The 21,562-nt window shown below is 42.5% G+C and overlaps 1 protein-coding gene across 4 annotated transcripts; it reads left to right on the top strand.

Moving 5' to 3' along the window:
- The first annotated feature begins 1,605 nt into the window (after positions 1-1,605).
- LOC110533504 (leucine-rich repeats and immunoglobulin-like domains protein 2) lies at positions 1,606-13,783 on the top strand. Of its 4 annotated transcripts, none has more exons than XM_021617779.2 (8): positions 1,607-2,044; positions 10,897-11,223; positions 11,486-11,740; positions 12,148-12,291; positions 12,396-12,416; positions 12,704-12,745; positions 12,898-12,962; positions 13,082-13,783. In XM_021617779.2, the coding sequence occupies exons 1-8, from the start codon at positions 1,930-1,932 to the stop codon at positions 13,271-13,273; spliced, it is 1,161 nt and encodes a 386-aa protein (XP_021473454.2). In that variant the 5' UTR covers positions 1,607-1,929; the 3' UTR covers positions 13,274-13,783. The 4 variants fall into 4 exon arrangements, 3 of the variants coding, with proteins under 3 accessions (XP_021473454.2, XP_021473456.2, XP_036845799.1); XM_021617781.2 differs by having other exon boundaries at positions 12,392-12,416; XR_002474968.2 differs by having other exon boundaries at positions 1,606-2,044; positions 12,392-12,416; positions 12,704-12,962.
- The last annotated feature ends 7,779 nt before the right edge of the window (positions 13,784-21,562 follow it).

The following is a 21,562-nucleotide window of genomic DNA, read 5'->3' as shown; positions in this document are numbered from 1 at the left end:
AGCAGGAGCTGACGCGCCCACCCCGTCCATGGAGGAGCGTGTGCAACAACATATTACACTGTTTGGGGACAGCTATGGATCAGGTGTTGGTGAGGGACCATTACCCAGAGTTCACCCGCCGCTTCCGGGCGGTGTTCGATCACCCATCCGAGGGCAGAGCGGCGGGTGAACGGCTGTTTCACTTAAGGCAGGAGACGAGGAGCGCACAGGATTTCGAGCAGGAGTTCCGGACCCTGGCCGCTGGCGCGGGTTGAAATGACAGGGCCCTGATGGACCATCATAGGTGTAGCCTGCGGGAGGACGTCCGCAGGGAGCTAGCCTGTCGTGACACTACTCTCACTCTGGACCAGCTAATAGACATGTCCATCAGGCTGGACAACTTGCTGGCTGCTCGCGGGCGTTCTGATCAGGGTCTGTTCGTTCCACCCCCCAGCGCTCCTGCTCCGGTAGGGGGTGCTGCTGCTAGGGCCACCGGAGGAGGAGCCTCCTCCTGCACCAGTTGTGGTCGGAGAGGACACACTGCTGACCGGTGCTGGAGGAGCTCGTCTGGGAGTCGTCAGGGCAGGCAGAGCACGACTCGAACACCTCAGGTGAGTCAGCACCTGGCTCACCCAGAGCCCCCTGTTGGTCATATGTATGTGTTGATTTCCTTTCCTGATTTTCCCCCTCATTCTCAGCATAAGGCGCTAGTTGATTCAGGCGCAGCAGGGAGTTTTATGGACCGCGGTTCCGCGCGTACGTTAGGGATTCCCTTGGTTCAGATAGACCAACCCTTCCCCGTGCACGCCCTAGATAGTCAACCGTTAGAGTCAGGGCTGATCAGGGAGGCCACGGTTCCACTGGACATGGTAACGCAGGGGGGTCATGAGGAGCGGATTAGTCTCTTCCTCAGTGATTCTACTGCATTTCCAGTGGTGCTGGGTATTCCCTGGTTGGTTTATTACAATCTTAAAATTTCATGGAAACAGAGGGCTCTTAAGGGTTGGTCAGAGGAGTGCTCAGGTAGGTGTGTGGGAGTTTCCATCTGTGCAACGGCGGTGGAGAGTCCAGACCAAGTCTCCACCATGCGCATTTCCCCCCAATATGTCGATTTGGCAATTGCCTTCTGTAAAAAGAGAGCGACCCAATTACCACCACATCGACGAGGGGATTGTGCGATAAACCTGTTTTGTGTTTTCACCTGGTTTCATTTTGGTTAATTAGGGAGGGTATTTATCTCAACATTTCCTTTGGGTTGCGTTTTTCGCTAGTTCATGTTTTACAGGTGGTTTTTCCATGGACTGTGTCTGAGTGGGTTTCATGACTAGGTGACTCAGGTGTCCTGTGATTTTTTTTAAACTGGTTTATTAAACACCCTTTTCATTCTGAACTTGTTTCTCCTGCCCCTGACTCCACATCTCCTTGACAATCTACGGCTTCTTAGACTTGCTTTCAATGAGAATGAAATATCTATAACACTTTCTATTTTAATTTGGTCAGGTCTCCCAAAAAATGACATTACAGTTTTAACAGAGTATGACAACCAAGCAGAGCTAACCCAAGGCAAACGCCTGCAACAAGCCACACCTCCAGATCCTCTAGTAGGCTGTCCCCGCTAAAATATGTTTGTTTTATTTTTCAATCATTTGTTGTTAGAGTTTTGCTTCCACTTTGAAATTAGAGTATTTTGTCTAGATTGTTGACCAAAAATTACAATTAAATACATTTTAATCACACTTGAACAAGAAAATGTGGAAAAAGTTGAGGGGTGTGAATACATTCTGTACACACTGTATCGCTGCTTTAAAAAGTGTGATGCGTCTTGCTGTACTCAGAAGCCAACTCCAATCTCTCTGTGGTTTGTGGGTGGAAGAAGCACATCATGCATCTTTTTTGAGCTAGCTCATGTGTATGACAGTTTAACTTTTGATCGGTCTGGCAAGCTATGGCATGATGGTAAACTGGCTGATTTTTAAGAGAAATTCCACAGAAAAACTGTTATTCTCAAGATGTCCCCTCCAACTGGTTATTCTCCTATTGACCTTGAGCACCACAACACATTCAGGTAAGTTACTTACCAAAAAATTGGGCTGCGTCTAATTTGAAAAATACAGAAGGCAGTGATTTTTGTTGATCAAATTCTTTTATGTAGATTATTATAATAGGTAAATCTCAATCATCAGCATTTGGTCCCCTTTTTCTGTCTTAAAACATTTGGCAACTCATCCTATCAGTCTGTCTGTTTATTGGGTATTGGTGAACATGTAATTCATTACATTGTATTTGCTTTTCTGTAATCCTTAAGAGTATTGACGATATAAGTAACATAAAATAAAAAATCTGCATCGAAATCCGTGAGTTTAAAGTAGAGGAAGGTGGAAGGTGACCGAGCTACAGCAGTGTTTGTCAGACCATGAGAAATTCCGAAAATCAGTCTTCTCACGAAAACGTCTATGGCATCCGAATGGTTTGGCCTACGAAGTAATCGGGGTTAACAATGTGTCCAAAAAAAACACACATATTTCCTGAGCTTTCTTATACCTCCTAGATATAGGACAGACACTTCAGAACCTTATTCTTCATGATTCATTGTTTTACTGTCTCCTTTGCCATTTATGTGTTATTAAATACGTTTCTATAGTAGTAAAGGCCAAATTAAATATTTTATCAAATAATTTGAAATAAAAAAATTTAAACCTAAAGGGGTTCAAAAATGTATAAATCAATACATCAAATTGCTAAATGGTATGATCATCTTAAAACAATTCCATATATTAGCTTCGTAGAACTTGCCCCACCCCTCAACGGCTTAGACTTTTAGAGGTTCTGCATATGAACTCTGATTCACTAGGTCTAGGATATGAGTTGAGGTTTAAACTAAATGGCACTGCATCGCTTCATACAGCATGGCAAAGTATATTGGCAATTTTTTTCATATATTTCAAGGGTTGTGTACTGTAGAGTTCAAAAGGTACTCATACTCCAAGCCATGAAAAATAAATAACCCAAGGAGGCCGAGATGCAAAAATAATTCATTTAATCCATGCTCGAAATAATACAACAAGTGAAAGTGCAAAGTACATGGATTCAATTAATGATATTACTTTTGCATCTTGCCCTCCTTGGGTTATTTATTTTCTATGGTTTTGAGTGTGAGTACCTTTTGAACTCTACAGATATTTTCTTTTCCACGCACCAGTCCATTTCATTCAAGCCTGAGCGCAAACCCTCATACTGGCTTTCTAAGGATGGTGTAGCTACTACCATATTTTCTGTCTAACAAATAACACCCCATTACATTCATTAATTGTAGGACACTGAGTTTTTACTGTAAAAGACACAAAAAATCTAATTTTATCAGTCACATGCGCCGAATACAACAGGTGTAGACCTTACAGTGAAATGCTTACTTACAAGCCTCTAACCAACAATGCAGTTAAAAATAATACAGATAAGAATAAGAGATAAAAGTACTTAAAGAGCAGCAGTGAAATAACAATAGCGAGACTATATACAGGGGGGTACTGACACAGAGTCAATGTGCGGGGGGCACTGGTTATTTGAGGTAGTATGTACATGTAGGTTGAGTTATTAAAGTGACTATGCATAGATAACAACAGAGTAGCAGTGGTGTAAGGGGGGGGGGGGGCACTGCATATAGTCTGGGTAGCCATTTGATTAGGTGTTCAGAAGCTGTTTGGAAGCCTCTTGGACCTAGACTTGGCACTCCGGTACCGCTTGCCATGCGGTAAAAGAGAGAACAGTCTATGACTAGAGTGGCTGGACTCTTTGACCATTTTTAGGGCCTTCCTCTGACACCGCCTGGTATAGAGAGAATCTGGTACTTACAGGTATCCAAGAGAAAGAAGGAGAGGTTCCTGACTCTGTAGTTAGAGTTCCTCCATACAGCGCTTCAGATTCCAACCAAAGCTATCGACAAAATCCAACTCGAACGTGTACACTCCTTCATACAGAGAGGGCAGAGGTATGAACACCCAATCGTTGCAAAATGTGCTTTCCTTAAGATAAAATAATGGTTAAAAGCCTGGGTGAAAGACTTGCTTGCACGAAAATAGGCACGCATGACCAGTTCCCGAAGGAAATTCCAGAACGGCGTAAATTTTGTTTCCAACTGTCAAGGAAAATAGATTCAAGGGAAACGCGTAACTCTCGTCGCCGATAAACTGTATATTGATAACCAGTTGTTCAGAGACACAAAGACTACTCCATGGCTATTTTCAAAATTACAAAGTTCTCATAAAGGAGGCAAATAAGGAAACACACAATTCTAGCCCGGTTATGGATTGTAATAATACAACAAAAAATATAGCTTTTCTATCTATCTTCAAATATAACTAATTGGAACACTAAAGCACTAATTCAACATGGTGGAGATAAAAACTCAGTAAACAGAAGGCACAGTGTGTGTGGATGGATGGTGTGGTGTGTGTTTTTTGGTGTTTGGGAAAGTGTGGCGTTGAGTGAGAAAGGAAATGGTTGCATTTCCCAGAACCAATGTATTGCTGTGAGCAGGGGTTGTGAGGGAGCTTTCAATGTTGTTCAGATGAGGGACATTCATTATAAAATGTATTATACATCATATTTATTTATTGTCCTATCATGGGGATCCCGGTGGGCTGCCCCGCACCCAGGCAGTGGCAGTGCTGGCGACACTAGCTGCAGTAACCCATGGGGAGGGGGTCACACTCGGACATTCAGAGAGGGGGAATATTATTGTGGCCCTGGTGGCACAAAATCAAAGGTCTGACTGCACGGAGATGCTTGGGAATATGGTCAGTACGGGGGACCATGTTGTGGGTGTTTCATGTGAAGGGGGTATATCTGATCTCCATCATCTGGGACATGACAATGGTAAATCAAATGCCCATTTTTTTTTTGCACAGTTTTACAGGCCTTCTCATACAGCTGCAACTGTATATGCGTTCGTAAATCAAGACCTTTCTTGAGTTGGGCTCTGGGATGGTGCAAATGTTGAGAATCTGAGTCTATGGTTGTTGTGTGGGAAAGGGGTTGAGTGCGTGTGGGTGTGTGTTTGTATCCCACAACTGTTGCGAGGGAGTAAAAGATGTTAGGGACAATATAGGATGATTCAAAATAATTGTTTGCTAATATAATAATTGCTTGCCATAATGTAATTTTGGTAATGGTGAGACTGGTCAGAGGTAAAAAAATCCTTAGCATAAATTGCCAACATTACTACAAATATCAATAGCTAATTTTGGAAAATAAGAAACAGGATTTAAAAAATATATATATACAGTTGAAGTCGGAAATTTACATACACCTTAGCCAAATACATTTAATTTCAGTTTTTCACAATTCCTGACATTTAACCCTAGTAAAAATTCCCTGTCTTACAGTGCCTTGCGAAAGTATTCGGCCCCCTTGAACTTTGCGACCTTTTGCCACATTTCAGGCTTCAAACATAAAGATATAAAACTGTATTTCTTTGTGAAGAAACAACAACAAGTGGGACACAATCATGAAGTGGAACGACATTTATTGGATATTTCAAACTTTTTTAACAAATCAAAAACGGAAAAATTGGGCGTGCAAAATTATTCAGCCCCCTTAAGTTAATACTTTGTAGCGCCACCTTTTTTTCCCATTCCTCCTTGCAAAACAGCTCGAGCTCAGTGAGGTTGGATGGAGAGCATTTGTGAACAGCAGTTTTCAGTTCTTTCCACAGATTCTCGATTGGATTCAGGTCTGGACTTTGACTTGGCCATTCTAACACCTGGATATGTTTATTTTTGAACCATTCCATTGTAGATTTTGCTTTATGTTTTGGATCATTGTCTTGTTGGAAGACAAATCTCCGTCCCAGTCTCAGGTCTTTTGCAGACTCCATCAGGTTTTCTTCCAGAATGGTCCTGTATTTGGCTCCATCCATCTTCCCATCAATTTTAACCATCTTCCCTGTCCCTGCTGAAGAAAAGCGGCCCAAACCATGATGCTGCCACCACCATGTTTGACAGTGGGGATGGTGTGTTCAGCTGTGTTGCTTTTACGCCAAACATAACGTTTTGCATTGTTGCCAAAAAGTTCAATTTTGGTTTCATCTGACCAGAGCACCTTCTTCCACATGTTTGGTGTGTCTCCCAGGTGGCTTGTGGCAAACTTTAAACGACACTTTTTATGGATATCTTTAAGAAATGGCTTTCTTCTTGCCACTCTTCCATAAAGGCCAGATTTGTGCAATATACTGATTGTTGTCCTATGGACAGAGTCTCCCACCTCAGCTGTAGATCTCTGCAGTTCATCCAGAGTGATCATGGGCCTCTTGGCTGCATCTCTGATCAGTCTTCTCCTTGTATGAGCTGAAAGTTTAGAGGGACGGCCAGGTCTTGGTAGATTTGCAGTGGTCTGATCCTCCTTCCATTTCAATATTATCGCTTGCACAGTGCTCCTTGGGATGTTTAAAGCTTGGGAAATCTTTTTGTATCCAAATCCGTCTTTAAACTTCTTCACAACAGTATCTCGGACCTGCCTGGTGTGTTCCTTGTTCTTCATGATGCTCTCTGTGCTTTTAACGGACCTCTGAGACTATCACAGTGCAGGTGCATTTATACGGAGACTTGATTACACACAGGTGGATTGTATTTATCATCATTAGTCATTTAGGTCAACATTGGATCATTCAGAGATCCTCACTGAACTTCTGGAGAGAGTTTGCTGCACTGAAAGTAAAGGGGCTGAATAATTTTGCACGCCCAATTTTTCAGTTTTTGATTTGTTAAAAAAGTTTGAAATATCCAATAAATGTCGTTCCACTTCATGATTGTGTCCCACTTGTTGTTGATTCTTCACAAAAAAATACAATTTTATATCTTTATGTTTGAAGCCTGAAATGTGGCAAAAGGTCGCAAAGTTCAAGGGGGCCGAATACTTTCGCAAGGCACTGTAAATGGTAGATTATTGGACACGCAACAAGAAGGTCTGATTTCAGTATTACTGAAACCGGATCCAAGTGGTACATATAAAGATCAAGTCCATTTAAAAAAATTAGAGGCCTCTTACACTTCAGTGTTGTGATGCAAAAATTCTAGCTAAATGCTTGGATCTGTCACGACTTCTGCCGAAATCAGCCCCTCTCCTTGTTCGGGCGGCGTTCGGCGATCGACGTCACCGGCTTTCTAGCCATCACCGCTCCATTTTTCGTAAATACATTTGTCTTGTTTCCATACACACCTGGTTTTCATTTCCCCAATTAAGATACTTGTATTTAACCCTCTGTTTCCCATCATGTTTTGTGTGTAATTGTTTTCATGTTAGGTGGTGTTAGTTTACGCGCTCTACTTTTATGTTCCGTTTTTTGAGCGCGTTTGTTTCATGTAGTGCTCTCGGTTCTTGGAACTATAATAAAAGTGCGCCTGTTCATTTCAATCTGCTCTCCTGCACTTGACTTCGTCTACAATACACCATCCTGACAGAATTACACACCTTCAATGGAGTCAGCAGGAGCAGGTACCCGGTTAGAGGAGTCGAGGAGTGCGTCCAGGAACATTCGGCCATGTTACAACATCTTGGCAGGAGCATATGATTAAAAAGGTGTTGTTAGATATTATTCAGGCTTTTTACACGGACGATACATTGGAGATAATATAAGACAAGTACTGGAAACAATAGAATACTATGAAATATCAGGGACACCAGGCCATGTTTTCATAGCTGATTTTGAAAAGGCTTTTGATAAAGTACGACTGGAGTTTATTTATAAATGCCTAGAATATTTCAATTTTGGTGAATCTCTTATAAAATGGGTTAAGGTTATGTATAGTAACCCTAGGTGTAAAATAGTAAGTAATGGCTACATCTCAGAAAGTTTTAAACTGTCAAGAGGAGTAAAACAAGGTTGTCCACTATTGGCATATCTATTTATTATTGCCATCGAAATGTTAGCTGTTAAAATTAGATCCAACAATAATATTAAGGGATTAGAAATCCGTGGCTTAAAAATAAAGCTGTTTACACTGATTCATGTTTTTTTTTTAAACCACAATTAGAATCCCTCCACAGCCTCATAGAGGATCTAGATACTTTTGCTAACCTCTCTGGATTAAAACCAAATTATGATAAGTGTAGTATATTATGTATTGGATCACAAAAAAATGCCACTTTTACATTACCGTGTCGTTTGCCAATTAAATGTTCTGACGGGGATGTGGACATACTCTGTATACAAATCCCGAAAGAAAGAAATGATCTTACTCCAATATATTTTTTGAAAAAGTTAGCAAACATAGATCTTGCTACCATGAAAAGGAAAATACCTGTCTATTTGTGGAAAAATCACCCTGATCTTTAGTCATATCACAGTTGACCTATTTGCTTATGGTTTTGCTTAAACCTAGTGACCTACTTTTTAAACCAAATGAACAAAAAATATTCACATTTTATTTGGAATGGCAAGCCAGACAAAATTAAAAGGGCCTAATTATACACTGCTCAAAAAAATAAAGGGAACACTTAAACAACACAATGTAACTCCAAGTCAATCACACTTCTGTGAAATCAAACTGTCCACTTAGGAAGCAAAACTGATTGACAATAAATGTCACATGCTGCTGTGCAAATGGAATAGACAACAGGTGGAAATTATAGGCAATTAGCAAGTCACCCCCAATAAATGAGTGGTTCTGCAGGTGGTGACCACAGACCACTTCTCAGTTCCTATGCTTCCTGGCTGATGTTTTGGTCACTTTTGAATGCTGGCGGTGCTTTCACTCTAGTGGTAGCATGAGACAGAGTCTACAACCCACACAAGTGGCTCAGGTAGTGCAGCTCATCCAGGATGGCACATCAATGCGTGCTGTGACAAGAAGGTTTGCTGTGTCTGTCAGCGTAGTGTCCAGAGCATGGAGGCGCTACCAGGAGACAGGCCAGTGCATCAGGAGACGTGGAGGAGGCCGTAGGAGGGCAACAACCCAGCAGCAGGACCGCTACCTCCGCCTTTGTGCAAGGAGGAGCAGGAGGAGCACTGCCAGAGCCCTGCAAAATGACCTCCAGCAGGCCACAAATGTGCATGTGTCTGCTCAAACGGTCAGAAACAGACTCCATGAGGGTGGTATGAGGGCCCGACGTCCACAGGTGGGGATTGTGCTTACAGCCCAACACCGTGCAGGATGTTTGGCATTTGCCAGAGAACACCAAGATTGGCAAATTCGCCACTGGTGCCCTGTGCTCTTCACAGATGAAAGCAGGTTCACACTGAGCACATGTGACAGACGTGACAGAGTCTGGAGACGCCGTGGAGAACGTTCTGTTGCCTGCAACATCCTCCAGCATGACCGGTTTGGCGGTGTGTCAGTCATGGTGTGGGGTGGCATTTCTTTGGGGGGGCCGCACATTCCTCCATGTGCTCGCCAGAGGTAGCCTGACTGCCTTTAGGTACCGAGATGAGATCCTCAGACCCCTTGTGAGACCATATTCTGGTGCGGTTGGCCCTGGGTTCCTCCTAATGCAAGACAATGCTAGACCTCATGTGGCTGGAGTGTGTCAGCAGTTCCTGCAAGAGGAAGGCATTGATACTATGGACTGGCCCGTCCGTTCCCCAGACCTGAATCCAATTGAGCACATCTGGGACATCATGTCTCGCTCCATCCACCAACGCCACGTTAAACCACAGACTGTCCAGGAGTTGGCGGATGCTTTAGTCCAGGTCTGGGAGGAGATCCCTCAGGAGACCATCCGCCACGTCATCAGGAGCATGCCCAGGCGTTGTAGGGAGGTCATACAGGCACGTGGAGGCCACACACACTACTAAGCCTCATTTTGACTTGTTTTAAGGACATTACATCAAAGTTGGATCAGCCTGTAGTGTGGTTTTTCACATTAATTTTGAGTGTGACTCCAAATCCAGACCTCCATGGGTTGATAAATTTGATTCAAGAATGGCCCTTTTCCCTTTATTCAGATTACAACTGCTCACTTTCGGTTGTTTGAAAACAAAATAATCTCCAAAATATAATTATTTTTTTAAACAAGCTTTAGAAAGTTGGTTGCAATTTCAGTTTAATCCACCTGAAGAGACAGAACAAATAATACAACAAATATTGTGGTTAAACTCAAATATACTAATTAATTTAAAAAATATATATATATATTTGATAATATTGTAAAAAAAGGAACATTTTGTAAATTAATTTAACACACCTGCTCCACATTCACACCTGAGACCTTAACACTAACGAGTCACATGACACCGGGGAGGGAAAATGGCTAATTGGGCCCAATTTGTACATTTTCACTTAGGGGTGTACTCACTTTTGTGGCCAGTGGTTTAGACATTAATGGCTGTGTGTTGAGTTATTTTTGAGGGGACAGCAAATTTACACTGTTATACAAGCTGTACACTCACTATTTTACATTGTAGCAAAGTGTCATTTCTTCAGTATTGTTACATGAAAAGATATACTCAAATATTTACAAAAATGTGAGGGGTGTACTCACTTTTGTGATATACTGTATATTTACCCCCGAAATATATGGGGGATTGGAAATGATGCAGACAATTACATTGATGGAAGCAACAATCTTTCCACAATATTAAATCTGATCCACCCCTAAAAAACTTTTTTTTTTTTTTAAAGACAAAGGTTAGGTGAATTGAGTTAAGTTTAGAACAAGAGTTAGAGTTTGCAAAAATGCTACAGTTGTCCCCGACATGACCAGAACATGCACATTTTGGATTGCTAGACTATAGCGGATTACGCACTCCCATCCTTCCCGACAAACCTCCCCAAGGTTGTTTCTGTCTCAAGTAACTAGACCATTAGTAGGTATCATACTTCTTGGAGGTGCTCAGAAATATGTAAAGTAGATTTTGTATTCCTCTATAGCTAGGCTGTGCTGACATGGCCATGATGTAAGTCTCTCACTCTTCCTTTCTTACAGGCAGGCCTGAAGTCCCAGGAGAAGGTATATGGGCTATATTAAACAAACCCATACAGTTTTCTGGATCTAGTATACCTTTGAAACTAATCAAAACAGTGGAATGGCGTCACAAAAGTGGAAACTCCCAGACATTCTGTCTTCTCCATAAAATGGATGGGAACATCACCAACATATTCCCTGCATGCAATGGCACTGCACACTTCCTTTCCCACAATAAAACCTTTGTTCTATACTCAGTGAGGGCAGAGGATGAAGGTGTCTATGAAGAAAGAGTGATTTATAAGAATAACACTATGGTCTCATTAAATATATCACTGTCAATCATTTGTAAGTACAGCATATTACCCTAACCCATTTGTATCTGTCTGTCTTTCTACACAGTAATGCCAACTGTGCTTCAGATTCAGTGGAAATCCATACATAGATATATGGAAATCACTAATAGATAAATCCAAGATTGTATTCATGGGGAGCACATGTCCATATAATGGAAGTCACAAAAGTTTGCCAGAGTAAAAAAAAAGTCAGACACATGACCTATTGGATTCAAATTCAGATTCACAACTGATGAATGTTTTGGTCTCTTTAGCTCCTCCCTCCACCCTGCACATCAGCGTAAACTTATCCCACGCGCTGCTAACAATGACCTGTGAGGTCAAGGGATCATACCTCTCCTATTGGTGGCTGAAGGATAACCAGCCCTTCCTCATGGATTCCAGATTGTTATTGGGTGAGAGAAACCAAACCTTACAGGTGAACAACCTGACCAAGGCTGACTGTGGGAAATACACCTGCTTGGTGGCCAACAAGGCAGGCCTGTCACAGGGCCACTTCCAACTCACAGGTGAGAGCAACATAAAAATATCCCCTAAACTTAACCTTTGCCTATGTCCATCATAGGAACATACTGGCAGTGTTCCAAGCTGACCACGTTGCAGTCGCCTGCCAGATCTTACAATGCCTAGATAGGTGTTACACATGTCAGCCAACCACTTTGTATGATATAGCAATCTGATGCCTGACTGCGAAGTCGATGGCGGTGCACGCAGCCATTGGTTGATACGTGCAACCCAACTGCAATATAGTCGGTCTGGAACATAACCTAAACATAACCCTAAACTGAAACCAAACCTCTGTCCAGCAAAGGAACAAAATTACACATAATAATAATTCATATTGTCATTACTAATTGTGGATGATCAGTATCCAAATGCCAGTTTGTTCTAAATGATCTGTTCTATTTGTGGGCAGATAACCAATCCTCTGTGTGTAAGGATGGAATTTTCCGAGCCACACTGCCGATAGGCCAGAGAGAAGTTCTAATCATGGTAATATTGGGCATCTGCATATTCGGCCTGCTCATCATCATTGCCTGCATCAGGAGATATCACCAGGGTAAATAGTGTCATTTACCACAGTAATTAAAAGTCTGTTTAGTAATGGCTGTTATGGTGGTTTCATGAAATTAAAAACAATATTTCTGTTTTTTGGCAAGGTAGAAATACGGAAGCATCTGGCAGGTATGGTTTTAGCCCCTTTCTCAAGATCGTTTGGTAACACTTTACTAAGCCTGCACATAAAATCCTTTTATAATATGTAATATGAGCCATTATAATGTCATACAAATAGGCTTATAATGTGATGTCTATGTATCTATCTCAAATTGCTGTTTATTAAATCAGGTATTGTACAATGTATTATACCTGAAAAGTGTTATCCATTGTTTTTATACTTCTATACACACATCTATGGATAAAAGACCATCCATTCTGTTATTTCATTTTCCTGTCATATTGTATTTGGACAGGACTTTGCAACAAGGAGCAGCATCCTGTCAGAAACAGGAGAGGTACAAACAGCATAACTTAAAGAAAGCATCTGTTTTAGGAATGATCAAATATCATCACTATATTATACTACTATTGTAATAATGGCAAAATAAAAAAATGCAGAATTAATTAAGGGCCTAATGTTAGATTAAAACCGATAAATTGTTTTTAGGAAGGAGAGACAGAGACACCCATGTGTCCGAAAATCATGTGTATGATGAGATAGGAGATGAAGAGGTAAAAAAAATACAATAACATTAACAAAGGGTTATTACTTGGTCACTCAATTAAGCAGTGTGGACCATTGTTAAAATGCCTTAGCTCAGTGCATTCTTGCGTATGTGTGTCATCTCTAGGAGCAGCTTGAACAAGAGGTGGTGATCCCATTGCCATGCGTCTACACAGACTTCCTTCCAAACAGAAAACAAGCAGAGCCCCTAAAGGACTTTGGGTACTCCACCATTGGGCCAGCTAGCCTAAGCGGAGTCGCAGTGATCGAGGCAAGCGAACAAGGTCTTGAATGTAGGTTCCAAGTGGAGACAGCGTAGCATACTAAAAATATCTAAGAAAATTGTATTTGTCACATGCGCCGACTACAATAGGTGTAGACTTTACCTTGGGATGCTTAGTTACGAGCCCTTTCCCAACAATGCAGAGTTAAAAACGTAAGAAAAATCTGCTAAAAAAAGTAAATAGTAACAAAATAAAGACTATTTTATTTTTATTTCAACTTTATTTAACCAGGTAGGCCAGTTGAGAACAAGATCTCATTTACAACTGCGACCTGTGACGACCCTCCCACTCTGTCTGCCGTATTCCCTCTTTGTTCTTGTTTCCTTATAAGGATGCTGGTGGGCGGAGTTGGGAGGGTCGTCAGCTACATAGGAAACACCTGGGCCCGGTGTCTCCCAGGATAAATACACCACTTCCCCATGCAGATACTTTGATAGTTTTTGTTGCGTTTCTAGCACCTTTCAACACCCTGCATCATCACATTCATGCATGCAAAACACTCACTTACACTACTGATTACACACACACCATAGTATATTTTCCTTAGTTGCTTTATTTAATAAATATATATTTTGTTACTCCTTATCTCCACGTTGTCTCCCTTTTGTTACGGGCTTTGAGCCGGTTCGTGACAGACCTGACCAAGATAAAGCATAGCAGTGTGAACAGACAACAACACAGAGTTACACATGGAGTAAACAATAAACAAGTCAATAACACAGTAGAAAAAAAAAGTATATATACATTGTGTGCAAAAGGCATGAGGAGGTAGGCAAATAATTACAATTTAGCAGATTAACACTGGAGTGATAAATGATCAGATGGTAATTTGCAGGTAGAAATACTGGTGTGCAAAAGAGCAGAAAAGTAAATAAATAAAAACAGTATGGGGATGAGGTAGGTAAATTGGGTGGGCTATTTACCGATGGACTATGTACAGCTGCAGCGATCGGTTAGCTGCTCAGGTAGCAGATGTTTAAAGTTGGTGAAGGAGATAAAAGTCTCACTTCAGCGATTTTTGCAATTCGTTCCAGTCACAGGCAGCAGAGAACTGGAAGGAAAGGCGGCCAAATGAGGTGTTGGCTTTAGGGATGATCAGTGAGATACACCTGCTGGAGCGCGTGCTACGGGAGGTTGTTGCCATCGTGACCAGTGAACTGAGATAAGGCGGAGCTTTACCTAGCATAGACTTGTAGATGACCTGGAGCCAGTGGGTCTGGCGACTAGAGCATACAGGTCACAGTGGTGGGTGGTATAAGGTGCTTTGTAACGAAACGGATGGCACTGTGACAAACTGCATCCAGTTTTCTGAGTAGAGTATTGGAAGCTATTTTGTAGATGACATCGCCAAAGTCGAGGATCGGTAGGATAGTCAGTTTTACTAGGGTAAGTTTGGCGGCGTGAGTGAAGGAGGCTTTGTTGCGAAATAGAAAGACGATTCTAGATTGGAGCTGTTGGACGAGGTTGGAGTAGCCAGGAGAAAGGCATGGCCAGCCATTGAGAAATGCTTGTTGAAGTTTTCGATTATCATGGTTTTATCGGTGGTGACTGTGTTACCTAGCCTCAGTGCAGTGGCAGTTGGGAGGAGGTGCTCTTGTTCTCCATGGACTTTACAGTGTCCCAGAACTTTTTGGAGTTAGAGCTACAGGATGCACATTTCTGCTTGAAAAAGCTGGCCTTTGCTTTCCTGACTGAATGCGTGTATTGGTTCCTGACTTCCCTGAACAGTTGCATATCGCGGGGACTATTCGATGCTATTGCAGTCCGCCACAGGATGTTTTTGTGCTGGTCGAGGGCAGTCAGTTCTGGAGTGAACCAAGGGCTATATCTGTTCTTAGTTCTGCATTTTTTGAACGGAGCATGCTTATCGAAGATGGTGAGGAAGTTACTTTTAAAGAATGACCAGGCATCCTCAACTGACGGGATGAGGTCAATATCCTTCCAGGATACCTGGGCCAGGTTGATTAGTAAGGCCTGCTCGCAGAAGTGTTTTAAGGAGCATTTGACAGAGATGAGGCGTGGTCGTTTGACCGCAGACCCGTAGCGGATACAGGCAAAGAGGCAGTGATCGCTGAGATCCTGATTGAAGACAGCGGAGGTGTATTTGGAGGGCAGTTGGTCAGGATAATGTCTGAGGGTGCCCTTGTTTACAGATTTAGGGTTGTACCTGGTGGGATCCTTGATGATTTGTGTGAGATTGAGGGCATCTAGCTTAGATTGTAGGACTACCGGGGTGTTAAGCATATCCCAGTTTAGGTCACCTAACAGAACAAACTCTGAAGCTAGATGGGGGGCGATCAATTCACAAGTGGTGTCCAGGGCACAGCTGGGAACTGAGGGGTGTCGGTAGCAGGCGGCAACAGTGAGAGACTTATTTATGGAGAGATTAATTTTTTTAATTAGTAGTTCGAACTGTTTGGGTATGGACCTGTAAAGTATGACATTACTTTGCAGGCTAACTCCTCCCCCTTTGGCAGTTTTATCTTGATGGAAAATGTTATAGTTGGGGATGGAAAACTCTGAATATTTGGTGGCCTTTCTAAGCCAGGATTCAGACACGGCAAGGACATCAGGTTTGGCAGAGTGTGCTAAAGCAGTGAGTAAAACAAATTTAGGGAGGAGGCATCTGATGTTGACATGCATGAAACCAAGGCTTTTTCAATCACAGAAGTCAACAAATGAGGGTGCCTGGGGACATGCAGGGCCTGGGTTTATCTCCACATCACCCGCGGAACAGAGGAGGAGTAGGATGAGGGTGCGGCTAAAGGCTATCAAAACTGGTCGCCTAGAGCATTGGGGACAAAGAATAAAAGGAGCAGATTTCTGGGCGTGGTAGAATATATTCAGGGCATAATGCACAGACGGGTATGGTGGGATGTGGGTACAGCGGAGGTAAGCCCAGGCACTGGGTGATGATAAGAGAGATTGTATCTCTGGACATGCTGGTTGTAATGGGTGAGGTCACCGAATGTGTGGGAGGTGGGACAAAGGAGGTATCAGAGGTATGAAGAGTGGAACTAGGGGCTCCATTGTAAACTAAAACAATGGTAACTAACCTGAACAACAGTGTACAAGGCATATTGACATTTAAGAGAGACATACAGCGACGCATAAAGTAATCGCAGGTGTTGATTGGGAGAGCTAGCTAAAACAACAGGTGAGACAACAACAGCTAATCATCTAACACAACAACAGCAGGTAAAATGGCGATGACTAGACAGAGAGGGTTGGATTAACTAAACACAGAGCCTGAGTTCGCCGACAGATAAAAAATAAATCAACAGAATGGAGTACCGTGATTAATGGACAGTCCAGCAGACATCAGCTATGTAGCCAAGTGATCATAGTGTCCAGGGGGCAGCAGTAGATGGAACAGGGAAGCCGCCACTACGCTAGCACGCGGGCGATACGGTGTTTAAAGTTAGTAGCCCGGGGCTAGTAGGAGCGTCTGCTCCGACGGAGGCCGGTTGAAGGCACAGCGGATGGAGTATTCGTCGGTGGTGGTGCGGCGGGGTGCCGTGTCGACAGAGAATCCAAGCCAGGCGAAAGAGGTATTGTAGAATTTAGTTTGCTAGCCGGGAGATGTGCCTGGCTCACGGCTAACTGGTGCTAGCTTCGTGGCAGTGGCGTTAGCCACTATAGCCAATCGGTAGCAGCGGTGATCCGGTGCCAAGGTCCAGAGTTTACAGCAAGGATCCGGTGGAGTATTGGGCTCTAGCCGTGTATGAGTGGGGTTCGGGTGAACAGCTGAGTAGGCCAGGTGGGCCTCAGGGATAGCTTCGGTACTGGGTGCCACGGTGAGTGCAAGATAGCTGTGAGCTAGCTAGCTAGCTGCGAGCTAGCTATGAAGATCAGAAGTAGTGGTCCAGGGATTACGGCAGAAATCCGGCGTTGTTGTGGAGAGACAGTCCGATACTGGTAGACTAGCGAGTATTATCCAGGCTAAAAACAGGGCTGGTATCTGTGCAGAAGGTAAAAGCCGCTAGCAGTGGCTAACAATGACTAAATAGCTTGTAGCTAATTAGCTGGTTAGCTTCTGGAGGTTCTTGAATGTGTTCTAAAATTGAAAGTAATAGCGATTCCGTATCACATTGGGTGAGGCAGGTTACCGGAATGTATAATCTAATCAAAAATCGAGAAGAGATTGAAAATAAATGTTAATATATATACAAAAATTACAAAAAACATCTTCACTGCTACGCCATCTTGGTTATGAGCTAAGGAGTACCGGTACCGAGTCAATGTGTAAGCGTATGAGGTAGAGGTATTTGAGTTAATATGTACATGTAGGTAGAGGTAAAAGTGACTAGGGAATCAGGATAGATAATACACAGAGTAGTAGCAGCGTATGTGAAGATTGTGAAAGAGTGTCTGCTCAGGAAGCCTTAAGCTGCCTATCGATCATTGTTTTTGAAACCAGTGGACAGCCAAGGCAAGTCAGTTAAGAACAAATTCTTATTTACAAAGACGGCCTAGGAACAGTGGGTTAACTTCCTTGTTCAGGAGCAGAACGGCAGATTTTTACATTGTCAGCGGTTACTGGCCCAATGCTCTAACCACTAGGCTACCTGCCACCCCTAATGGACACATGCTCAAACTCGCACACTTTTGATTGCTCCTTTAAGTCGATCTGTAGTTGCTACATCCATTTTTGGATTATAAATCCATTGATTCTTGAAGAATATAAAACTTATACATGGAAAAGGCAGTGAGGAGTGTAATAGAGATTGCGTCATCTGTGGATCTGTTGGGGTGGTATGCAAATTGGAGTGGCTCCAGGGTGTCTGGGATGATGGTGTTGATGTGAGCTATGACCAGCTTTTCAAAGTATTTCATGGCTACAGATGTGAGTGCTACAAGGCGATAGTCATTTAGACAGGTTACGTTGGCATTCTTGGGCACCAGGACTATGATGATCTGCTATGTAGATATTACAGACTGGGTCAGGGAGGTTGAAAATGTCTGTGAAGACACTTGCCAGCTGGTCATGCTTTGAGTACGCGTCCTGGTAATACGTCTGGCCCTGCAGCCTGTTTTAAAGGTCTGACTCACATTGGCTAAGAAGAGCAGTCGTCCAGAACAGTTGGCTCTCTCATGCATGGTTCAGTGTTGCTAGCTTCAAAGCGAGTATAGAAGGCATTTAGCTCGTCTGGTAGGCTTGTGTCACTGGGCAGCTCACGGCTGGGTTTACAAGCCCTGCCACATCCGACGACAGTCAGCCGGTGTAGTAGGATTCAATCTTTGTCCTGAATTGACGCTTTGCCTGCTGGATGGTCCGTCGGAGGGCATAGGGGGATATTTTATAAGCGTCTGGATTAGTGTCCCGCTCCTTGAAAGTGGCAGCGCAGGCCTTTAGCTCAGTGAGGATGTTGCCTGTAATCCATGTATTTGGGTTGGGATATGTACGCACGGTCACTGTGGGGATGACATCATCGATGCTCTTATTAATGAAGCCAGTAACTGATGTGGTAAACTCCTCAATGCCATCGGATGAATCAATGAACATATTCCAGTCTGTGCTAGTGGATCAGTCCTGTAGTTTAGAATTCATTGGACCACTTCTGTATTGAACACTACTTTGTTAGTATTTTTGCTTTTAATCAGGAGTCAGATTTGCCAGAGAGTGCTGTGAAGTATTTGCCACTTTTCTGATTTTCTCTATTTTTGTATATTTTAGACACTGAATGTTATCAGCTCTTCAACCAAAACCTAGTATTAGATAAAGGGAACCAGAGTGAACAAGTAACACAACATATTCATACTTTTTTCAATGTATTTAATAAACAAAGTTAAGGAACACCAAATGCCCCTGTGTGAAAAAATACAATGAACAAAAATATAAACGCAACATGTAAAGTGTTGGTCCCATGTTTCATGAGCTGAAAGAAAATTAGCCAGAAATGTTCCAATACTCACAAAAAGCTTATTAATCTCATTTTGTGCCAAATTTGTTTACATCCCTGTTCGTGAGCATTTCTCCTTTGCCAAGATAATACATCCAAGAAGCCGATTAAACAGCATGATCATTACACAGGTGCACCTTGTGTTGGGGACAACAAAAAGCCACTCTAAAATCTGCAGTTTTGTCATACAATGCCACAGATGTCTCAAGTTGAGGGAGCGTGCAATTGGCATGCCGATTGCAGGAATGTCCACCAGAGCTGTGGCCAGAGAATTTAATGTTAATTTCTCTACCAAAAGCCGATGGCAATTTGAATGCACAAAAATAGAGACGAGATCCTGATGCCCATTGTGAGGCCCTTCTTTTTAAGGTATCTGTGACCAACAGATGCATATCTGTTTTCATAGTCATGTGAAATCCAGAATAGGGACGAATAAATGTATTTCAATTGACTGATTTCCTCATATGAACTGTAATTCAGTAAAATCTTTCAAATTGTTGCATTTATATTTTTGTTCAGTATAATTGCCCTTTCACGCTCAATAACTGGTTGTGCCACCTTTAGCTGCAATGACTGCAACAAATCACTTCCTGTAGTTGTGGAGGAGTCATATCCCTGTGGAGTGATTTTGGAACTGGCTTTAACTCAGCGGCATTTGTGGTCTTTCAGGTCCTGAGTTTAGGCCTGAACTGTGACTAGGCCATTCCAGAACTTTACATTTGTTGCCTTTCAGCCATTCGTGTGTGTTTTGGATCTTTGTCTTGCTGAATGACCTATCTGTGCTTCAGCTCACAGACAGATGACATGACATTCTCCTTTAGAATGATCTAAAACAGAGAATTATTCATGGTTCCTTCAATGAACCCTGCTAGGTAAAGTCCCCCCTTATCTCAGCTCGCTGGTCACCATAGCATCTCCCACCTGTAGCACACACTCCAGCAGGTATATCTCTCTAGTCACCCCCAAAACCAATTATTTCTTTGGCCGCCTCTCCTTCCAGTTCTCTGATGCCAATGACTGGAACGAACTACAAAAATCTCAGAAACTGGAAACACTAATCTCCCTCACTAGCTTTAAGCACCAGCTGTCAGAGCAGCTCACAGATTACTGCACCTGTACATAGCCCACCTATAATTTAGCCCGAACAACTACCTCTTTCCCTACTGTATTTATTTAGCTCCTTTGCACCCCATTATTTTTATTTCTACTTTGCACATTCTTCCACTGCAAATCTACCATTCCAGTGTTTTACTTGCTATATTGTATTTACTTTGCCACCATGGCCTTTTTTTGCCTTTACCTCCCTTATCTCACCTCATTTGCTCACATCGTATATAGACTTGTTTATACTGTATTATTGACTGTATGTTTGTTTTACTCCATGTGTAACTCCGTGTCGTTGTATGTGTCGAACTGCTTTGCTTTATCTTGGCCAGGTCGCAATTGTAAATTAGAACTTGTTCTCAACTTGCCTACCTGGTTAAATAAAGGTGAAATAAAAAATAAAAATTATGGCAAGTGGTCCAAGTCTTGAGGCAGCAAAGCATCCCCAAACCATCACACTACCACCAACATGCTTGACTGTTGGTTTGAGGTTCTTACTGTGGAATGCAGAGTTTGGTTTTCATCAGACCTAATAGGACCCATGTCTTCCGAAAAGTTCCCCTTTTGACTCATCTGTCCATAGAACATTCTTCCAAGAGTCTTGATGATCATCCAGCTGCTTTTTGGCAAACTTGAGTCAACTTTTTAGATGAATTGGGTCCCGATATGTCTGGCGAAAACCAAACACCTCATACCAACGGTCAAGCATGGTGATCGCTGAGTTAAAGCAGTTCTACATGAAAGTGGGCCAAAATTCCTCCACAGGGATGTGAGAGACTAACACACAGGAAGTGTTTGGTTGCAGTCATTGAGTGTAAGGGGGAAATAACTTTTTCACACAGGAGCATTGTGCGTTGTATAACTTTGTCAATTAAATGAAGAATTATCAACATTGTGTTATGTTCCCTTTATCTAATATTAGGTTTTGATCTGAGAACATTCAGAGTCAGAAATATGCAAAAATAGAGAATCAGAAAGGGGGCAAATACTTATGGCACTGAGGTTAGAGATTACGCTATAGCAGGGGTAGGCAACCCTGTTCCTGGAGTGTCACAGCTACTATTGGATTTTGTCCCAACTATGCACCACACTGAGCTACTTAGCCAATTGATCAGTTCAGTGATTGCTTAAATTCAACACACCTGGTCATGTGCCTGCTGCACACCAGAACCAGGGTTGCCTGTGCTATAGGGTCCAAAGCTTTTTCAAATAGATGATGCCGTGCTGCAATAGAATGCTTATGGTTACTTTAGGAATTGTTCAACAGAATCCAGAAATCACATTTTGATGTTGAAGAGACTGCTGATGTACAAAAGG

This window comes from Oncorhynchus mykiss, chromosome 10 (genome assembly GCF_013265735.2).
Source record: "Oncorhynchus mykiss isolate Arlee chromosome 10, USDA_OmykA_1.1, whole genome shotgun sequence".
NCBI lineage: Eukaryota > Metazoa > Chordata > Actinopteri > Salmoniformes > Salmonidae > Oncorhynchus > Oncorhynchus mykiss.
The sequence above is the reverse complement of the archived record's forward strand: the minus strand, read 5'-3'. Positions and strand labels throughout refer to the sequence as shown.

Coding starts and splice junctions, on each gene's coding strand:
- LOC110533504 (XM_021617779.2), top strand. CDS start 1,930: ATGATGGTAAACTGGCTGATTTTTAAGAGAAATTCCACAGAAAAACTG. Junction 12,417..12,703: donor AATACGGAAGCATCTGGCAG/GTATGGTTTTAG, acceptor GTATTTGGACAG/GACTTTGCAACAAGGAGCAG. Junction 12,963..13,081: donor ATGAGATAGGAGATGAAGAG/GTAAAAAAAATA, acceptor TGTCATCTCTAG/GAGCAGCTTGAACAAGAGGT.